Source organism: Colius striatus, chromosome 20 (assembly GCF_028858725.1).
Source record: "Colius striatus isolate bColStr4 chromosome 20, bColStr4.1.hap1, whole genome shotgun sequence".
NCBI classification, from domain to species: Eukaryota; Metazoa; Chordata; class Aves; order Coliiformes; family Coliidae; genus Colius; species Colius striatus.
Window position 1 is genome coordinate 9,774,789 of NC_084778.1, and position 22,570 is coordinate 9,797,358.

At 42.0% G+C, this 22,570-nt stretch overlaps 1 protein-coding gene across 1 annotated transcript in view; it reads right to left on the minus strand.

Annotated features, from left to right (window-relative positions):
* The window catches only part of AUTS2 (activator of transcription and developmental regulator AUTS2), a 773,956-nt gene that overhangs the window by 556,260 nt on the left and 195,126 nt on the right, over positions 1 to 22,570 (minus strand). The window contains exon 2 of the mRNA XM_062012470.1: positions 9,057 to 9,266. Coding sequence (XP_061868454.1) covers positions 9,057 to 9,266 — 210 coding nt within the window. The remainder of the gene's footprint in view (positions 1 to 9,056; positions 9,267 to 22,570) is intronic.

The following is a 22,570-nucleotide window of genomic DNA, read 5'->3' on the forward strand; positions in this document are numbered from 1 at the left end:
GGTAGCAATGCCCATACTGCCTTCTTTAACCAGCAATGAAACAGATTCAGAATATCCCTTTGAATTATTCAAGAGTACAGCAAGCTTAGTATAAAAACTAAAGCTATGTTGCATTATTGCTATTAACAAAGGAGGCTTGCCTAGTGTATACAGCTCATATACTATGACAAAGGGTTAAACATAGGAAACAGGGAATCACATTTAGAATTTTGTTCCATTTCAGTGGGTTTGAGCACACACAAAGTTTAAAATGTTTAAATTGTATAGAAATGCAACACAAGATAGGTAATAACCTCCTCAGGGTTGGAGAAGATTATCAGTAATTTTCCTGAGCTTTATGCACAGGGTTTTTTTCTGACATGAAATAAATAGCAGTAAGCTTAGCAATGCACACAGGTTCCTTGCAGCAATGTCATGCCATCATAGTGGGAGCGTGTGGCCTCTGGGGCTGGCCAGAGCTGTCCCTCCACTGCCAGGCTTCAGCCAGGGATGGTTCAAAACCTCTGCAGCGGCACCACAAAGCACTGCAAACTGTGACAGCAAGCCTGAGAGCTCAGCATCTGAATCACACACCGCCTTAGCTTACCATGCTGCAGTAACCCTGCCACTTACGCTGCCATTTACTTTCCACTTCTAATAAATCTCAGCCAGAAAGCAGCTGTTCAGATCTAAGGAAATTACAGTCTCCCTCCACTTCAGAGTGGCTGTAATGAGTCTGCTACAAAAGCAAGAGTAGTGCCTTTGGTTTGCAACGAGATAGGAAAATACCCTACTTAATTCAAGGAATGGCCTCTTTACTCCCACTGCTGCACTCCCCCTGGAAAGGCCAAACAAGGGTCTGGCAAGGGAACAATTGCTCTGAGTGTGGTTCACTGACCCTTTCAAAGCATCCCCACACATTCCTCAAGCACATGGCACAAGTCCCTGTCCCTGAACCCCTGGAGTTAGGGCACTCAGGAGCTGGACCTATGATTACAAAAGCCTAGGAGTCTAAGCATCACACAGGAGCCTGATATGCTCCTGAGGCTGCTCCTCTGCTCTTTGTGCCTGCATCAGGGTATGACAGCCCCCTGTGCCTCTCTGCCTGCCCCTGGCACAGGGCCTCACTCCCAAAAGATGCCACACATCCATGAGTGCACTGCTGGAGGCTACAGCCACATTGAAATACATCACTCTTACACCTCCTCCTTTTGTGAATGCAGAGTTTCGGGGGAAAAGGGAATTAAGCAACATAGCAACAACACTTCAGTTTTCTCATTAAAAAAAATGAGGCTGAACTGCTGTGTGACCAGTTAGCACACAGGCAAAACTATAGGTCAGAAGTCTTGGCTTAGACTGAAGCTGTATTTATTTGTGGAATATAAAATCAAATATTTACCAAAATGTTTACAATTCTTTACCAAAGAAAGCTAGAAGATCACTTTATTATATTGTCTTCTATCACTTAAGCTAGAACTCAATTTCTCTCCAAGCTGTCTCAGTTAAAATTAATTTTGTGCTGAATGTTTATTGGTAACATGCTTAGGAACTTTTAAGGCAGCAATTGATTGCTTCACCCATTTAAAATATGGTTCACTTCCCCAAACAGCACCTTTAATAATCATTTCAGTTTTCAATTAAAGCAAGGTGCCAACATTAAAGGGAAAAAAAGATACAATCCTGGGAGACAATAACTGTTCCATGCATAGTAATTTTTTTTACTATTATTATCAAGATGCCTAATTGATTTACATAATTAGGTTAACCCAAAAGCCACTGTTTTTAATCTTTTTTCAGTCTGGAATTTGCTGGGAGTTTGCTACAGTGGATGGAGAGGGTGAGTGGTGCACAGAGGGGCACTTTCTCCCAACAGCACTACCTGGTCTGGTGACAGAGTGGTGACGTCTCTCTGGCAACTCCATTTCACAGCTGCATAAAAGGTGCCAATAGACAAAGCAAGATGCAGCAGGGCAGATCACAAAGCAATGGCAAAATTTGCATTGGAAATAAAAACATGCCAACATTGCTCATTTTCTTACAAGCCTGATCACCTGCAACACAACAGCAATGGCAGGCAAAAGCAGAAGAGACAAAGGAACTGCACCAGCAGCTTCAGAGAAATGTGAGATATATTAATATCCCCCCATTTATTTCTGTTTCTAGATTCTGTTCTAGATTTCTGTTTCTAAGTTCTTCCATGCTCTGCCTTGGCTGTATGAGCTATACTATCAACAATAACACTAGAACAACAATTACACAGGCCACCAGATCTGGTATTAATCATAGAATCATAGTATGGTAGGGTTGGAAGGGACCTTCAGAGATCATCCAGTTCAACCCCCCTGCAGAAGCAGGTTCACCTAGATCAGGTCGCAGAGGAATTAATGCCCACATTTGAGTCCTGGGTAAGAGATGTTCCATGCTGCTGAACAGGCAGTGTTTCCATAGAATCACAGAATCTCAAGGGTTGGAAGGGACCTGGAAAGCTCATCCAGTGCAACCCCCCTGCCAGAGCAGCACCACCTAGAGCAGGGCACACAGGGACTCATCCAGCTGGGTTGGAATGTCCCCAGAGAAGGAGCCTCCACAGCCCATCTGGGCAGCCCCTGCCAGTGCTCCCTCACCTCAACAGGGAAGAAGCTTTTCTTTCTGTTTCTTTGGAACCTCTTCTGTTCCAGCTTGTACCCATTGCCCCTTGTCACCACAGTGGGCAGACTGTAACTAGATTTTGAGCTTATATTCTTCTGCAACTACAAATGAGGACTCTTTGTGCCTACACCAAGACTGTTCGTTAGCTTTCACAGGAGGCTCCAACCTGGGTGTTCAACACAGCAGCATAGAGACATGATCAAAATAGTAGTAATGTTATTAAACAATTATCATGGTACCAAAACTAAGATACAGGCATTTTGTACTTTGGCTTCAATAAGTCATCCTGGACAGAGTTCCTCTTACCTTGGAGCACATACACTCATCCACAGGAGAGGGATACAGCAAAAACAAGGCCCTTTTCTCCTTTTCATTGACCCTGAAAATGAACCTCTCCACAGGGGAGTCATTTTGCATCCATGGGATTTCCCAGAACATATTTTTAACCTACCTAGCAGGGATAACATCCTTAGCAATCAATTTGACTCATGGTTACTATTTCAAACACAGCCTCATACCCAGACGAAAAAAAGCAGCATACTTTACATGGCAACATACACAGAACAATAACACTGCCAGATGGGATAATACTGAACAGAATTAATTTCACACATGATGTTTTCAAGGTGTTAAAATATGTCACAGCTTCTGCTAATAAAACATCTTCCTCTTCCCTCCTCCTTTTAAGAACATGCCACATTCCCACCAGCCCATATTTTACGTTATATGTGTTTTCAATTCTGATAAGGGCAGCTGATTGCTTGCAAACCTAATTACAGTCAAATGAAAGTCTTTCAGAACCATCATTAGCAATTAGGACTCACTGGATTTGCAGTGTATCATTTTGAGAGGTATAATTCAATAGCTTATTGAAAAATTGCAGGTGAAACTGGTGATTATAAGGGGGGGGAGACGCCCGTGACACGTCACTGCAGGCAAATCTTCAGTAAAGTGGCAGCTTCTACGAGTGGCTGATCAATGAATGCAGGTGTTTGAGCAGCACAGCTCCACGCCTCGCTCCCAAAATGTTATCTGCATCCTGTTATGGTGCTTGGTTTTGTGAATGGCTCTGGATTTCACATTATGTGCCTGGTTTTGTGTGTTTTCAAGGAATCCAGAGAGCCTATTCAGGAACTTCATTAAACCTGGGGGGGATGTGCAGCGCAGAACAACAGGCACATGAAGCAACGCATCATTTTTCAGGCCGCTCTGCAGAGAACAACAATCTTTTCTGTGCCCATTGAGCTCAATTATATATTATCAGGGCCCAGAAGTTGTTTGGATGCTTTTGAGCAGCTGGGTGCCTTCACAGATGACGCACTGGATATGGTGACTGTGGGTTAAGTGCAGCTGGAGATTTCTGTGGCCTCTGATCAGAAGCAAACAGCAGTTGAGAATCATAAAACGCTTGTAATTCAAGCACTGTTTGTCACCAGTGGTGGTTTCTGAGAGGGAAATTAGAGGGGCAAGTGAATAGCAGCCCAGCTTTCAGACATGCGTTCTCTCACACACACAGAAACCCACATACTGTGGATGTGTGCAAAATACAGCACAGTTCGCTTTCAGGGATGAAATTACTGACTGGCCAGCACGAAGCACTCAACGTTTCAAAAGCATGATGGTAGTCTAGATAACACTGAGCTGGACACAGATGATGGTAATTCACACAACAGGTTGTCTCTTTGTGTACACCTTTGTGTAACGTCTACCCTTCCAAAATGCAATGCTGCCCAAGCTGGATCTGTGCAAAGTCCCACCGCTTCACCCTTTCCCCACAGATGTGCTCCTCTTTCTCCACCCTACAAAGGCTTCTGAAAGTCCCAATCTCCCTAACTATCTCAATGCCATTAAACCATGGCAGTATCTCTGCTGACCTGGTTACTAGTTGGTACTACTCCTACAGCATGAGGCTTTTTGCTACCAACTTGTTGAGCGTGAGACATGTTACCATGATCTTCAGTCATACAGAGCCAGGTCTCCAATAGTGCAACATCAGCCCAAATGCACCAGCACAACTCACAAACCCCTCTGTTTTCTTGCCTATTTTCATGGCCCAGGTTTCTTCCTGAGCTTCAGCAGTTTTACAGTCACTGAAATCCATTCTCTGACAGTAATCCCACTCACAGTAGCTATGTAACGGGAGTTTCAAGCCTTTATCACTCATTATGGCTGTGTGCATGTTGTATGCTGCGTTTCCAAGGTGAGTGACCTCACACTGCACAAATATATACACATTTTTTTCTTCCCCTGCACAGAAGTACAAGTTGTGAGTCAAAGAAATTAAATAGTTCTCCGTGGTTGTGTATAATACTTTTAGATGCTATTGCACTTTCAAAGCCCACCCACAATTTCATTTTCAATTAACAGCTCTTGGAAAAGCAGTAATGAAAGCAGTTGCTAAAGAGCACTCAGATGTCATTGAGAGACTGCAAACCCAAACTGTAAATAGCACATTGTAAATCGCTTGTCACCACAGTCAGCTCTCCCTGGAGTCACACTGCCGGTGACAATCAAACCCATCTGCTCAGCTCCCCGACCAATGTCACCACAAACCATACAGCTAGCACCCACCTCCTGCTCTGCTCTCATTACCTGTCACATACAGGCTTGTCTAAGAGCATGCAAAAGCCATTCCTGATTGTAGTACGTTAATGCAGATCACACCATGGTTATTTCACTCCCTGCACCAGGCGCCGAGCACGTTAAATCTGCAACACAAGGAATGACGTGATGTGCACAAGCGACGATGACAGAGGATGGCAGTGGCCATCCAGATCAGCCACCAAAAGCTTCCGCAGTCTCACATTTAAGATGTATAGAATCAGGGCAAAACTGCCAAGGGGATCATGGACTTCACTCTGAGAAAGAAAAGCTTCAGTAATTCCCTCCCTCCTCTTTAATTGAAATGGATTATGACGTTTCAGCTAAGTTTACAATGCTTGTAGTTGATGATTGCCAAAGTCAGCAGTGTATCTCTTTTTGCTTTATTAAAATAAAGCATAAAATACCTGCTAATTCATCTCTCCATCACGAGTTTTCTCCCCGTTAGTCACCACATTACCAGCTTATCTCCTTCCTTGCACTCACAATCACCTGAGATTGGGATTTGCTATTCTGCAAGTGACCTTATCAGACAGTTAAAGGAGAGCCCAGCAGTAGCTGGCTCTCATATATACACAAGTCAGCTTGTGTGTACCACTTGCCCAGCACACAGATTGCTGGTTCAAAAGCATATGCCAAAGACAATCCTTTCTGTGCAAGGCAGCACATAAATCTCCCAGTAGATAAAGAAAACAATGAAGAAAATGGTAGAGGTAGCAAAAGTCTGTGTCTTCTGCTTTTTCCAAAACACACACTCACTGGATAAAGAGAAATGATCCTTTCCTCTCCCTGTCAAGATATTCTCACCATTCCTTCTGCAATGAAAACTCATTGTCTCCTAGCATGTCCCACTCCACTCAAACCCTGATGAATAAAAACTCATTCAAAACTACTTAAAACATTTTTGCCACCCTTTTACTACTTTTAAAACGTTCACTTCAAAATCTCCAAATGACTTTTACCGAAAACACAAAAACATGCCATCAGCAATTAACATAAAGGAAATTAAATTTAAAACACTGGAGAAATATTCTGATGAGTCTTAGATTTGTTTAACGCCAACTGAAATTTCCTTGAGGCATTTAATAAGTAACGTTTATAAAAGCTCACAAAGCAGAGTTCAAAAGTCTTCTCACTAGTAAAATATGAGCCTTAATTAACCTAGAGTTTCACATTTTCTGGATTTCAATAAACCTGTAGGCATTTCAGCATAGCTGGATAAATACCTGCATGAATACTGCAAGGATTTCCTCTGAAAACTAATTAGCAGTCCTTCCAAAAGCTGGCTTCAACTAAATCCATTTGATGAGGGAGCTTCATACTGTAAATCCTGCTCGTGAGAGCTACTTGCAGCAGGTAACAGATTTCACAGAAAGGTGTATCAGACAGGACTGTTAACCACTGGTAAAACAACAAACAAGATCTCCAGGTATAAAACATTTCCCAACAGGCACAGACTGCAGGGAAGGCCCTATGTCAGCACAGGAATGAAAGTGACAGTACCAAGATTGTATCCTGCCATTCCCATTATAATATTCACATGTGAAAATTCAGGGTCCTTCCAGGTACAACCAAGGCAAGACGTAATGCTTACATGTAAAATATATGGCCCTAATACAGTAAAGACACCATATATATCCAGATGCACACTGATCTGTAATCGGATTTGCACCTTCCCACTTTGTCAAGCATAAAACACAGTAACCCCAGTTCTTGGCTTGTTGTCATCTGAGAAGGTTCAGAAGGTACTTTACTTCCCATCAAGAGCCCAGGAATTCAGTAGGATTGAGCAAGGTGGGGAAACAAGCCCAAGGTGTGCAGCCAAGAGTCAGTCTAAAAGTGTTACATAAAAAAGTGTTTTTCAAGGTCTTCACCATTTGTCTTGAAAGAAGACAGAACATTCTTATCAAGAATACTCTATATAAAGGTTGTGGGCATGTCTTTTCAAATAAGTTTATAGTCTTTCCCATGACACCTTTTTTTCCCACATCAAAGCGCCAAAGCCACTTGGATTTGTCATCACCTAAACTCTTTATGAGACTAAAATGTTCTTGTCTAAGGATCTATACCCCTACCCAATGTATTAAATTTATACTGAGAATGATGTTTTATTTCTTCTCAGCCTTATCCCTCAGGAATTAAGCAGAGTACTCAGATTTATCAGCTAAAAGGAAAACCATTTTCCATGACATTTGTCAACTCAATACCTTCCAAGCCAGTGTATACTTATCCTAAAAACATAACCTCACAAGTAACCTCCATCAGCAGTGAGGCCAATTCCTTCACAGCTCAAGTACCAGCCAAAAAAAGGTTTCACCTAACAGCAGGCTATACCAAGGGAATCAAATAGTGCAAAAAGTCAGCTTTTACAAAGGCCAGTTCCTCCTGCACAAAGCAGATACATTTACCACTTGATATACTAAAAAAAGAACAGAGTGAAGACTGTGTAGTTGAACAAATAAAACAGTCAAGGAAACCTCTAATATCTGCTTAGAACATGACCACTGCATCAACTATCCTGAAGAGTTTCCCATCTCTCTTTGAAATATGAAGTGAGATTAAATCAGAAGCAAACTTTTAATGAGTGTCGTGCTGTAGAATATGGAGTTTCACAGAACAGGCATTATACAGTGATGAAGCACTGTATCATCTCTTATTTGATTTCTATATACAGTGGGGGCTCAAAAATAATAATGAAAATGTGGGTTTTACCAGATTCTGGAACTCTGAATATCAAAACTGAATGCAAGTCAATGTACTTGTCATCCTCAGTGTTCCTTTTATTTCCCTGAATTCACAAAATGAGCACCAGTGAATTCTCACTATTTTTACTAGTTTCTCTGTAAAGCAACGTTTGGTTGGCACTAAACAAGAACTCAATATCAATCACCTCCCTAAAACACATACATTTTGGTTAGAGAGTCATTACTATCACTAAAATTTAGGTCAAAGCTGACCTCTTTACTGTTACTTTAGTCTTCAGTTTCACAATGACCCAAATGACCACATGCTACACTTGAAATACCCATCTCTAATTTAGTCTTTTATATAACACACACAAGGGACATTTATTGATTAAAACAGCAAAACATCACTCTTTTTTCTACACCCTGTTCATGAGAGAAACCATGCTTTCTTCCTCAAAAAAAAAAACCCCACAACACTGCACAGTTCTGAAGAAGACAGCAAGATTTCCAGCCTCAGGCTGTGCAACCCCCAGATGCCACATGCTCCCTTTTGTCACACGTGTGCCACAGCTACTGCAGTAAGGGAACACCACAAGTTCTTGTTTAACTGGTAGGGAATCAGTAGCCTAAAAGAGCACAATGGTACACATACTGGTACCATTGACATAGAATCAGCTCCTTGCACTGTATTCAGTCTTTCAGCTTTGTCTTGACTAACAGCTGTCCCTCTCCGAATTACCTCACCTTGCTCTTGATGATCAGAGAGTGTCTTATACCTCTGTGTACAAAGTCCAACGACAAGAAGGCATGTTTGTAGTACAAAGCTGGCCTAACAACACAACAGAGAAGCCACGTTTGTTTGCCCTGACAGTCTCACAGCCAGTCGATAGAAAGCTTTTCCAGCCTTCACACATCTGTTAATCAGCTCAGCTCTAGCATCAACACTGCTCACTTTCCCAACTCAGTTTCCACTCTCATCTAACACCAGGACATGGTACCAAGCAGCAACTGAATGCCCACACAAAAACAGCTACTGAGGGGTTAAAATAACTGATCCCTCAAAATGAGAAATACACTTCTACACACCATGTACCAACAGTCAAAGCCCTCCCTCCCCACAGCACAGAACTTGTGTCCCACCTGTCTGAGGCCCTTCGGTATTTTCTTCCTTTTCCCGAGGTGCTGACACAGATTTCGATCATTTTCTCTGTCAGAGCTGTACTGGTGGTGGTGAAGTCTGTTCTTTTTTGGAAGATATGACAGCCCGTTCGTAAGTGCTTCCCGTTTCTTCTTGGCTAGAGGATTCTGTCGCTTTTCCACGCGTTCCTGAGGTTTCAGAGCTACGTCCTTCTGCAGAGAGAGAAGAAAAACACAGTGGTTAAGAGTCAGCTCTGATTTGGTCAGCTTCACAGAATCATAGAATGGTGGCGGTTGGAAAGGACCTTTAGAGATCATCCAGTCCAACCCCTCTGCAGAAACAGGTCCACCTAGATCAGGTCACACAGGAATGTGTCCAGGTGGGTTTGGAAACCTCCGAAGAGGGAGCCTCCACACCCTCCCTGGGCAGCCTGGGCCAGGGCTCCCTCACCTCAACAGGGAAAGAGTTTTTCTTTATGTTTAAGTGGAACTTTGTGTTCCAGCTTCTTTCCATTACCCCTTATCCTGTCACTAGACATTGTCACTGTTCCTTAAGCTGTCACTGTCACAACTTGACCTGTCGCTGTTCCTCAAGCAACAATTCTATGTGACCAGCAAAGCATTCTAAAGGCAATGCTCCAGTCACGAAGAAAGGAAAAGAAGTCTTCACTGATGTTCCTTTAACCAAGATACAGGCAAATGCAACATAAAATCTTTAAGACAAAGTGAGTGCACAGAAGCAGACACATACTTTAGATCTCACACCATCAACCTCATCATTCTCAAAAGCATCTCATATATCAAGTGAGCAGACATTTAGAACACAGCATATGTTTATAATGTTTAAACTCACAGTCATCTTTGATTTAAACAAGGCTCAGCTTTTCACATTTATTTATATTATTTCTTATATTTGACAAGCCAAGGCAAGAGCTGACCAGAATCCAACTAGAGTCAGTGAATCTCAGTTGTCTTCAGCAGATGCTCCCCTCAAGCCTGACCTGAGCAGATTTACAAATCTGGGGGCAGGAGGGTGGGGGAATGTGTGTGCAAAAAACCCAAGAAGCTTGAACTTTGTTACTGAGCTTTCTTGAATCCCAGATTCAATGTCTATGAAACACACTGAAGCCTTGTAAAATAAACACAAGCTAAGTCACTTAGCATTCATCTAGGCTATTTTCTTACTGATAACCTGCATCACACAGCAATCCTGGTTTTGATTTCAAATAGATGTTACTTGCAAAAAGCCCTATCCTACAACACAATTAAAAGCAGAAAAAGAGAAGGATGTAGAATCATTAGGAGAGAAGAATTAAAAGCTATTGTGGCATGAGGTAAATTACAATGTATACTATGCATTTAAGAAATACAATCTGCTGAGTCAGGTCTACTCCAACAACTCCATACACAAGACTATGGTATTGCCATATAAGGGGCATATTACTTAAGCTCTCTCCAGTAACATGCCTGTCTGCTTTCACCAAAAGCAATCCTTCAAGCTGCTGTTTAGTGTCACTTGCTATCATAACTGACAGCAGGAAAGAAGTTGGGCTATTGGTCCCCGTGTCACAAAGATTCAGGTTCAGGAGAACATAATTCACATTATGCCACTTTTTAATGCAAAAAAAGCATGCCTAAAGGCAAAAATCAGTTTGCCTTTAATTAAAGAATGCTCCCTAAATGCCTATCCAAAACACAAGAGCCTCAAAAAAATCGTAAGTAAAGCCAGTGAGAAGATTAATTAAACTGAAGACAGTCAATGTTTGAATTGGATATTTGTTACAAAGAATAATTTTACAAGCATTAAAGAAGAGAGCACTGACGAGAAAAAATAAAGCACTTCCTCTTAGACACTGTAGGAAACATACTAAACTTTTCTCCATGCAGCTTTATTTATATCAGGGAAGTCAGGAGCCTTACCCAAGCTCATGAAAAAAAATCTTCAGCATCCTTAGCTATAAAACAGGATCAGTATTTTACGAATGTCCTGTGTCCCTTCTCTGGTTCCTCTAGCTACTGAAAAAGAAGTCATACTAACATCAGTTTTCCTAACATGCTTTGGTATCTACTTGTGAAAAGCACTGTACACAAGCTGAGAGATCCTATGGAGCAAGCTCCAGGAAGTACAAAGCCAAAAGAACCACTTTTCTGAGCACACTTTCCAACTCATTTCCCAGGAAGGTTTTCGATTCAGATACATGTCATACAAGCATGAGAGGAAGTGTCCAGATGTCATATACTGCAGCAATGATTTCAGTGCTCATCAGCATTAGCTTCATAACAGAGCAACTACAGCAAATGCAGATACACGTTGACCTCCTGGATAGTAAATGCAGAGCACCTCACCAAGCCACTCACACACTCAACCAATGTTTTGCTACACTTTATGAAATAAACTAGAGAACTAACACTGCAATTCCCATAGAGGGGAAAATGACACCAGAATTACAGCTCTTTCAGTGCACTGTATTGAAACAATGAGATATTTTACCATAAACCACATCTATACCTTCAGATAATTTTCATCACGCTGCTAATGGTAAACAAAGAACTTCCCCATTTCCAGACCAGCATAAAAAATCCAATCCTTTATGGGTAGTACATTATACCAGCACAGGACTTCTGTTAAAACTATTGTAGACAGAAATACCATTGAATGAGTTCACTGTAAAGGGGAAAGGCTGAAGGAGAGAGGATAGGGAAACTTTGTGAGGATGAAGCAAAAAAACATCTCCTGAAGACTAAATAGCTTTTGTGGGATTTTTTCTTCCCCCCTGCTGTCAGTGATCTAAATGAAACAGGGGCAAGCTTCCAGAAGCTTATAAAAAATCTAGCACTACCATCAGGAGATTACTAGTTCCCATCAGCCTTTAAAGAGGATGTAAGCTGGGTCAAATTTTGCAGGTCAATATGGGCCTATGTGGGACAACCTCCCTCATTAGAAGCCCATTTTCTAGCCAATTGCATAAAGTTTCATGATTTGTCAGAGACACCTAAAGAACGTTTAGCTCATGTCTGAACTGGGATCAAAGAATGTGCCTATATACCTGCAGCAGAGTGATGCCAAATTCACAAAGCCACCTGCAAACACAGTGAAAATGGATCTTCCAACACAGAAGGAGCAACTGGTAGAAATCTCAAAAAATTAAGTGTCTCTTCTGCTCAGGACCAGAGAGAGGACACGGAGCTCCATGTGAACACAGGTTGTCACCCTCCGAATTGTGAAAGCCAGTCTCACATTCAGACGTAAAGATTGATGTTTAGACAACCCCGTTCCCCCAGAAAAGCCATCTGCTTTTCACCAGCTGACATCGCTGCAGAGAAAATTACACAGTGCTGGGGGTCAAAACCTCCTTTATTGAGTTGCATGGTAGAACTCCTCATTGCTTTCAAAAGCTGAGTGATCTGGCCTTAATATATATATATAAAATATACATTAAATCCTTCATCTGCAGAGTGGACTGTAACATGACACATTAAAAGAACAAAAGCTTAGACACAGATGGACAGGATGCCTTCAGACCAGCTTGACTGGAGATCACACGGGGTGTGTATCCCCATGACTGAGGGCACAAGTGGCCTGGGACAGTTCTGGGCACACTGTCGGCACACGGGGCCAGATTCTGCCCCCTCAGCAGCCATTGGGTTGGGCAGAGGCAGAGCTTGGCTGGGAACAACAGCCCTGCATAAATCACTCTCCTACCTTCTGCCCTTTCTCTCTCATGCCGTTGTTATCTCTCTGTTGTTTGGATGGGACAATAGCTGTACCATGCCGCGTGCTAGTACATTAGCCAGCACAATCTTAATTACAGACTTCAGGCATCATCATGATTAGAGTAATAAGCTGTAATTACTCTAAGGTGACAGGACTGCACAGACCTTATCTACACAGATAAGGAGATGTAGCAATATTTCATGTTGAGACGTATTTTTTCAGCAGCTGCCCATGGAGTTGATTCAAACCAAGCAGCAGACCCTGTGAACAGCACATTCAGACTTTAATGGAGGTTTTTCTCCTCTCCTGCCAGCATACAAGCCCACACATTATTAAATAAATCCTGCAAACATATTAGGCATGGTTTAAAGCCATCTTACTCAGAGATATCTTTCATCAGCAAAGTGCCTTAAGTGTATCAGAAAGGTGACTTAAATGTATAAATATGTAATTACATGCAATTCAATACAAAAGTACATTAATATTTATGAGTGTACTGTATAATCTTAAAAAATTTCCATTTGTTTTATTTCTATTGGGCACATTCATCAACCTGATGCCACTGTACGTGCTGCAGAGGAGAAGAGCTGCCCATGCTGAACAGACTCCTGCCACGACATCAGCGAGCAGGAGGCCTGCTGAAGCCTGATGGGATGGCACTGCAATCATCTCAGCTCCAATTAATACTAACAGTTTCAATCCCAGCCAGGCATTTGGTGAGGGGAGGAGAAGCAGCCTCTGTGGGTACATCAGATAATTCCTCGAGGTAGGAGGCTTGAAGGACACGCTGGATTCTCATCAAGTGTTGAGCTTTCAGGGAGCTACGCCTGATTTATTTCAGAAGAGTCCATCTCCTTGCTATGTAAATGACAGTTCATTAATTATAAATCAGATCCTCAGCAGCAGCCACAGTGCTGTGCTCCACACTGCTTTGTGGGGTACACACTCCACTCCCAGGAACCTCACCCAAGAGCCAGTCCATCACCACTGCCCTTTCTCCTGCCCTTGACCTCCCACCACCTCCCCTCCGATGATGACTTTAAACTACGTGTAATCAACAGGAACTCTGTTCCACTCCTTGTTCCAGCATTTTTCTACAGGAATGCCTGATGAAAAGCAATGCTGGAATTGCACTGTGTAACAAACATGTGGCAGGCACTTATCTGGATGAATATTTCAAGCACTACTCAGGGATTTGAGTCTTGAACTTTCCAAAGCATTCTTGTGGATTATCACTGTGATTCCAGTGTTGTGCAAACTTTCTGAACTCACACTGAGCATTAAGCCCAGTAAAGTGCAACTTTTAAAAACTGATTATTAAAAACAAAAGTAGATCACACTGCAGGGCTAGAAAAATCAAACCACTGCATCAGCCTACTACTATTCTTGCTACACTCCACAACAAGCTTTACACCAGAGCCCAGTAACGTATCCTTCACTCCAAAATAAGCATAAAGACACTTTTAAAACCCAAAAATTATTTAGCAGTCATGAAGCACCAATGTAATGTTCCACATCAAGCTTGTTTTTCCACCTGTGTTTTAATGTACCACTTTGCCCTTGTCCACTACTTGGTCACCCAAGCATCTTTGTCAAATAGAATTATGAGAAATGTACTTTTGGAGCCTTTCACCTATTTTCAAGGTACAAGCAATTCACATCTGATGAGGGACAGTAGTGCAGAAGGAAGATGCCAATTAAAGGGGAAAAAAGAAGAGACAGACATTTTCACTAGCTACAGAACTTGATTTGAAATTCTTTCCAAGTTATGGACACAACCATAAGCCAGACTCAGCACCTCAGCCCTGGCTGTCAGCTGCAGAAGTGCTTCATTTGCCAGGGATGCTACGTGAGAAGAAGTAAGAAGCAGCCAAAGGGCTTCCTATGAAGAAACACACAAACAGAAACTCTGACAAAACCACCACCTCCATATTCGCTGAGAACATTTGTTCCAAAACTTTAGCTTGCAACAAATTCAGCTGCTTAGAAAGCACAGCTGAGAGAAACGCTGCAGCTTTGTTTGCACCACGCTGTGGGTATCGTTAGCTGGGAATCCAGCAGAGCAACACACACACACACAGAGCTGCACAAACTGAACCAAAACCCCTGAGGATCAGGAAATGGTGCCAGTCTGAGGGTACCAAATTTGCCTTCACATTCATTGACTCACACGGTGTTTTCTCTAACAGTTGAGAAAAAAATTCATAGCTGATGGATGAAAACAGCCTAAGACTTCAATATCTCACTCATATTTCATAATTCATTATTTTAGTCCTGGCAGTAACAACAAGATGTAAAAGTCTCTAAACAATGCACTGACTAGTCCCTGCAATCTTCCAAAATCAGAAAATAAACTGAGATGTTTATAACAGTCATTCGTTTCCCTCCAGATAAGATGGTTTGACACATTGTGTATTCTTCTGAATGCAAAATGAGTTCCTCAAAAGTATTTGTCCAGAGGAAAAAATTGGAAACACTCTTCAAGCAACACCAGGGAGAAAGGAAGGTAGGTGTAAAGTGCAATGCAAATGAGAAAAGCATTCTCAAACTCTATACCTTCTGGTATTTTAGGACACAAAGGAGTGGTGAAGAGAGCCATGATGTTAACATGGGCAGTAGCCCACCCACTCAGCAGCTTCTGAGAGTCTCAAGACTCCTGCAGAAAGGTTTAATTCTGTTTGGTTTGGTTTCATAAAATTACAATCCACTGCCTCTTGCATCTGTCTGGAATCTGAAAACAAAGTGATGCAGTGTTGTGCAAAAAAGGTTGTGCAACAAGACAGAAGATGAAATGCTGTGCCAGGCTGCAGGACGCTACATGGTGATTACAGATGAAGGCAAAACAATAGAAAAGCCAGTTGCTGTCTGCTGGAGACATGTTATATAAAAGTGCTTCCATTGCAAAGAGATTGCTTTGATTTTTCATCCCAAAATCATTTGTTAACAATATCATTGATTAACAGAAGGCTCTTTTTCAGGTGCTGCTGATTTCAATCACACACACAAAGAATACATTAAAGCAACAGTATTGAGGTTATGAAGACAAGGACTTACAAGTTATGAAAGGCCAGGATTAAGGCTGCAACCACTTTAATTCAACCCTCTTGTGCATATGTGTCATGATACAATCTTTAATTACATGATCACACACTCTGATTTTCCTCTGCAGAATGGAAGGTATTCAGCTAATGAGCAGCCACTCGAGATTTTGTTTTCACCTCTTTGTCCAACACTGTGGACCTAAAACTTGTTTACTTACACTCCATTCATTCCCTCCTCCAAATCCACTATTATTAATTTCCTCAAGGGCTTTTCTATATGGCATCTCACTAGAGTATCAGATGCTCAGCAAATAGCAATGACCTATTTTACAGCTGTTTACCCAGATGAAAGTATTTCACTATTCCCATTTTATAGGTGGCAACAACAGAGTTGTCCTGGTAGTTGTCCTAAAGCTCTGACGTGTTCAGGTCAAAAACATCTGCTAATTTTAAGCACCCATTAGAAAGCACCTAAGATTTGATTTTTAAGAAGACTTGGCTGTCCAGAGCACTTCATCTAATGAAGCACAGCATTCATTGATTTCAGCAGCTACTGGGAGTGCTGAGCACTCCTGCAAATCAGGCTTTAGTAAGCACCACATCTCATAAGGATACAGATAATGACTGTTTCTAAAATATGTAGTGTGGTGGCCTCCCTCGGTGCCACATACTAAATACAAGGAGGCAGAAGAAAAATGGATTCTAATTACATTCAATTCCTATCAGCAAGAGGAAACCCTCCTGTAATCCTTTCCCTCACCACCAACCTTACAGCTTCAGACCCAGGTGGGAAAGGGGCTCAACAAAAGAGCCTCTGATTTCAGAGTAAGTCAAACCTATTTGAGTAAATGATTTCAGGATATTCAAGAAATAAAGCAGGCCTTTAATTCTGCCCAGCAGCATCACAATTCACAGGCCAAATTAAAAAACAAAGAAAACAAAACAGCCCCAAACAAACAGCCCCAAGTTCCAAACTTGGAACAACTACATAGTTGCCTGCTACATAAGAGGCAAATGTAAACTGGGATCCTTGTACACATGCTGCTACATAGCCATGATCATACACTTTAACTTCTATGTTACTCAGCATTATTTAAATACTATATGGCTGGCAACTCTTCTACTTGGATTTTACACTGTTTATTGTTGTAGTGGGATAGTAATCACTCGAGCACAACTAAACTGTAACTGTAACTAAGGAAATAATTCTAAAAGAAGCATTGTACTCATAAAATAAACGTCCCTCCCTGATCATAAGTTCAACCAACACAACATGCCTTTCCTCAGCATACCGTGTGCTTCGATGCAGACTATTACTCAATAATTTATAGCACTTGATATTTCAGGGGAGATCTGATTTGTTCTTTTGCAATTATTCACACAGACTACATAATACTGTTTCAGGGCCTCACCTTAATATCTTTCTTATATTTAATCTCATATACATGTGTGTCTAAGTCTCACAGCACTCAGTGGGATCTTATCAAAATCCTTCAACTTGTTCTTAGCTTTTGAGACCGATGAACATGAGCAGACACTTGAATTTTTACCTTGACGTAAAGCACACGTTTAAAAACAAATTTTATTCAACTATTTGAGAATAAAACCCCTCACTTTATTCCTACACACCAAGTTTGACAATAGCAGAAGGTAATTACTCAAGATTTCAACAAAGGCACCTCGTTCTACAAAACAGCTGCAGCAACTTTGCTGAAATGCAAAATGGACAGTCTTACACATTTTCCACAGCATTCACTAAGCCCACAAATGCTACATCACGTAAACATCCAGCTGAAATCTAAGATAACAATGCCAGCTGTTGAGATGAAGAAGCTCTGTGAAATTATAAAACCTGGCAAAGCCTGATGTCATATCTGAAGATAAATATCAGAGCAATCGATTGCCATTCATTTATTTCACCTCTTTCAAACATGATATGGTATTCTCACAGCCTTATCCTCCCTATTCCCTTATCATTATTAGCACTCAAAATACTATGCCATAGCATGCTACACTTGTGGAGAAGAGTCATCCAAATAACAGCAGTCTGTGCAACCAGACTGCAGGAAAAAGCCTACTCATGGAGCTAGTGTTGAGAAAATGCTGAGCAATATCAGCTTAGATTACAGAGCCACTGAGCTGTTTTCCTTGAAGCTGCCCAGTTTTGTAGATGGCAAAGTACACACAGCTGACTCTGCTGAGACTGATTTAGCCAGAAACCTGCCAGAAGCAAGAGATGTTGAAGCTCCACCTAGCTTCTGCAGACCAAGATGTCCCATCATGTTTTATCTAGGTCTTACACAAGCTGCTAGCTAATTCCAAGGTTATCTCTTTCTTGCAGATTTGACTGAAGCACCTTCATCACACTTAGGACTCTGCTTTTTTTGAGTCTATGCTGTATGAAATACCAGTAAGAATTAGCTTTTCCCAGCAGGAGAGGATCCTCTGCTGGCATCATCTCAGCCACACTCTCTCCAACTTCTCCACATACAATCTTGCAAATTCTTCAAGTTATCTTCTATATGTACCTGTCTTTCATAAACCTACAACCTTTCTTACTTGGTGAAGCTCTCAGGGCAGCTCTCACAGCACACAGGACTGTGCTGCCCACAATGGTTGCCTTTTTGACCCATCACCATTCTGGCAGCACAAGCTCCAGCAGAATTCAGGGCACAACTCTGAGTACTTCTAATGAAACAGGCATGTTACTGCTCACAAGACACTCCATCCCAGACATGCTTTACATAATTTACATCCCTGAGACTGCTCACACACAATGCAGCCCTTGCAGTCAAGAGAAATCTATCCCCACAGGCGCTAGGTTTATTTATTATGGGCCTTAAGTAAACGTGCCTGATATACCTTGTGAGCAGCATGGGCATATTCTCACAAAGCATTCATCTGCTTTATTTGAGGAATTGTCATGATTTAGGCAAATCTAGGAACAAATCACCACAATAAGCCATAAGTACCACTCACCATCCTGGGCAAAACATACAAAACTACTCACCTTGGGGAAGAAAATGAAACTGAATTTAACCCTCCTCCAACCAAAACATAACAAACAGAAATCAACACAGTGAGACAATGATGAAGAGCACAATGAGCCCTTTCAGACCATCTTCCCCCTTCCCCCTGAAGGGGGCAGGGAATGGGAGTTTCACTCAGCCCTTTCCCCACGGCTCCCGAAGCTGGACGCAGGACGGGCAGCTCCTGGCCATTGCCCTGCTCCAGAGGGTCCCTCACGGGCCACTCCGTGTGTTCATCCCCAGGGCTGCAGCTCCTCTCCCCTCCCGTGTGTCCTTGGGCCCGCGGGCTCTGCAGCACGGCCTGCGCCATGGCCGCCTCACACAGTCCCTGTCCGCCCAGGCACACTCACCCAGAGCTGCTGGGGACTCTCAGCCCTGCTGTTGCCCTCCATGGGTGCAGGGGCACAGCTGCATTCTCGCCATAGGATGAGGGAGCATCTCTGATCTGGAGCTCCTCCTTCCTTCCTCCTTCTCTGACTGTGAGGTCCACCTGGTCACCTCCATCTTGTATCACACCTTCACCTCCTCTTCCACTGCAGATTTCCCTCCTTATATAATGATGGCAGAGGTGCCAGACTGGCCTGGCAGGGCCAAAGGTGGGTCCCTTTAGAGCTGGAGGAAGTTTCGAGAACTGCTTGTGGAGACCAGCACTGCAGCCCACTGAAGCCACTGTTACCCAGCAGAAAGCATCTCCACACACACACCCAGGAGAGGAGAGAAATAGAAAAGGGGTATGGAGAGAAAAAGAGTCTCTAGGGATGCACTCACTTTCCATCTTCATGCCCATGAAGACAGGCTTCACTGCTCTTGCACCGCTCACTTACAATTATAGATCAGGCAGAGAGAGAAGCATTAAGCCAGCTCCTAAAACAAAGGTGAACTTGGTTTTTTCCTTATGCTACAACATACTAGTTCCACATTTCCAGTAACAATCCCATATTTGTATGTAGCACTGTTATTGTACACGGTCAAGGCACGCACAGCAGTGCCTTGACCTGATGCAGAAATGCATTCAACTACGGACACAGGCTGGGACTGTCTACGTTTTATGAAGATGCCTGCACCAGAGGTGAAGGGTCAGCTTGCTCAAGGGTCACAGCAGCACCAAAAATGTTTATCCTGGGAAAATCGGATTTCATGGTGGAGACAATCCAATTGAAAACTCAAACACCACACTGAGGCCAATGAAACACAAATAGTTTCAGTTTGTCTAAATAATTAGGTAACTCTTCAAGTTCCACACTGAAACTTCTGGATTTTTTTTTTTCCTTTACAGTTGAGTTTTTTTCCTTATTTTCACCTATTCTGATTTGCAATAGAAATCATTTTTAAAACTTAAAACTTTCTCCCCAAAATAAAAAGTAAGCATTATGTGTGCCTGTATCTGTAGTTATACAAGATCTCTATATAATGACCAAAACACTCATACTGGTTTAAGACCAAATTACATTGCTTTCGTAGCATTAAGTAAATAATATGTCTCCTTTTAAACTTATTTATTTCATGTCCTTTATTTTTGCACAACACCCTGCCAACTCTACGAGGAGATTTCTGCAATGAACTCATATTTCCCTCAAGCAAAGCCTTTGGCATGAAGCTGACTGTGGGCTCCTTCACTCTCCAGCTACATACAGCACTCACTGAATAATTCAGATGGCACTTCTCTTGGCAGGCCACAGACTGAGGCCAAGGAGATAGTGGGCCAATAAATCTTACATTTAAAGGGTATTCCCTCTTCTTGGTAAGGTTAGAATAAATGTGGGTTTAGATAGCTCTCATCTCTGCTATTCCTGAACCAGGGCGAAACAGATGACTTCAGCCTCTAGGCTCTCACACTGGCACCATTCATTAGCATAGCACTCAGCTTTCATAAAATATGTATTATGGTTTGTAAATCAAATCAGAAGCACCTCTGTATTCCTTGCCTTGCAGAAAGATGGTACAGCACCAGGAAAACCCAACATATTCTAAAGGTCTCAATATGCTCACTAAAATATCACAGCCACAGAAAGGAACTGAGTTGGGACACCACAGAGGACATTAGCTTTGCTGCCTTGTTAGCCTCACGACTAGACCAGAAAATCTGCTCTCCCAGAGTCAAGATGAATAAATCACATAGACAACATAGGTAAAAAATAACTAGGAAACTGTACTACATAGGGAGAGATAGAAGCATCCACATGCCTCATTTCTGTACCCCAAACAGCCTCATGAGCTTGCAGGAAACCATCCTCTGCAGATGTGAGCAAGCAGGACCAACCTGGCTCTTTGGACATGCAGGATTGAAAGAAGCAAGGAGAGGGACAGAATTACAAGAACTACTCATGGATTATATCAGATGGTAAATGCTCTAATCCACAGATATTTTTAACCAATCACCTCCACATAATAATGGGTTATAGTTATTGAGCTTTTCAAAATGAAAATCTATTTAGAAATACATTTCCATCTTGTGGGTCAAGAAGTTGAACTACTTAACACACTAGCTTTTGTTTTCTAAGCTCCTTCTGTCTCATGTTCCTCTTGGTTGTCTTTCTCCTTCTCTAGGAACCACTTAACTCTACCAGTGTTCCTGGCATGTGGTGTACAACCTCATACACACGACTGATGAAGGTAGATTTTAAAAGGAAAGAACAGTGAGTCGAAAATAACGAGGGAAAAGGAGAGAGGGAAAAGACGGAGAGAAAGAAAGCAAGAAAGAGCTCAGAACCACAGGACTGCATCACTTAAGGCAAGGTTAGGAATATTCTCCATTAAGAGAAGGATCAGAACTTTTGTGTAATTAATTGGAGGAAAGAAGGAGAAACACCTGTTCAAGTTCCCATCTGAAAAGAATTCTCCTTCTAGCCTTCAGGATGAAAAACGACCAGTAAAGAACAAAAGTTTAAGAAATAGAGCAATATGTAACCTTTCCATTTGCTGGCTTATTCTTCCCCTAGGAAACAGATACAGTGAAGATAAATTTGGTGATCAAAAAAACCAGAGGGATTACATTCTTGTACAGAGCTGATCATTGACAAATCCCCCTCTCTGCAGTTCAGAAGCACAGCTTAGCATAACAGACAAGATTTATCATTGCCTCGTCCTTCACACCACTTACAAAGGAGATACAAGTTGCTCCTATCTCAAGAGCCCTCATTCACATACACAGATGAAACAAATATCAGAACTATTTTGTTGTTACTTTAAAAAAAGGTATGAGCCACTGTACCAAATGCAGAGAATCAGACCCACTGGATAACTGCCACGTGCTTTCTGTCTTTATTTCCCCACTTCTGCTAACGCGTCACATCCCTGCAACAAAGCATGTTTCTGCTTTAGGCCAGTAGATGCTCCAAAGTCTACGTGGCATCACCCAAAAAACCATCTGGTATGTTGAGCAGTTGCTAGGAGAGGAAATACAGTTCTTCCCTCCTGTATTTAGAATATGGAGTCTCCAGTTAAGTGGGCACAGAAAATAGCACAAATAAAAAGAGGAAGAACAGAGATGACTACTTTCCTCAGTTCTATTACAGGGCACAGAGTTTGTAAAGCTACCCTGCACACCAGAGAAAATTTCCTTTACGGTTGTGCCATGGCTAAAAATATTATGTCTTCTGCAAATATTCAACTTCTTTAACTTACTTTGCTAACAGCTTTCTTAAAACTAAAATGTCATCTAATATTCAGGGCTGTTCAATGTTTGGAAAAGCAATTTCTGTAATATTTCTTGTTTATAGCCACCCAGAAGCT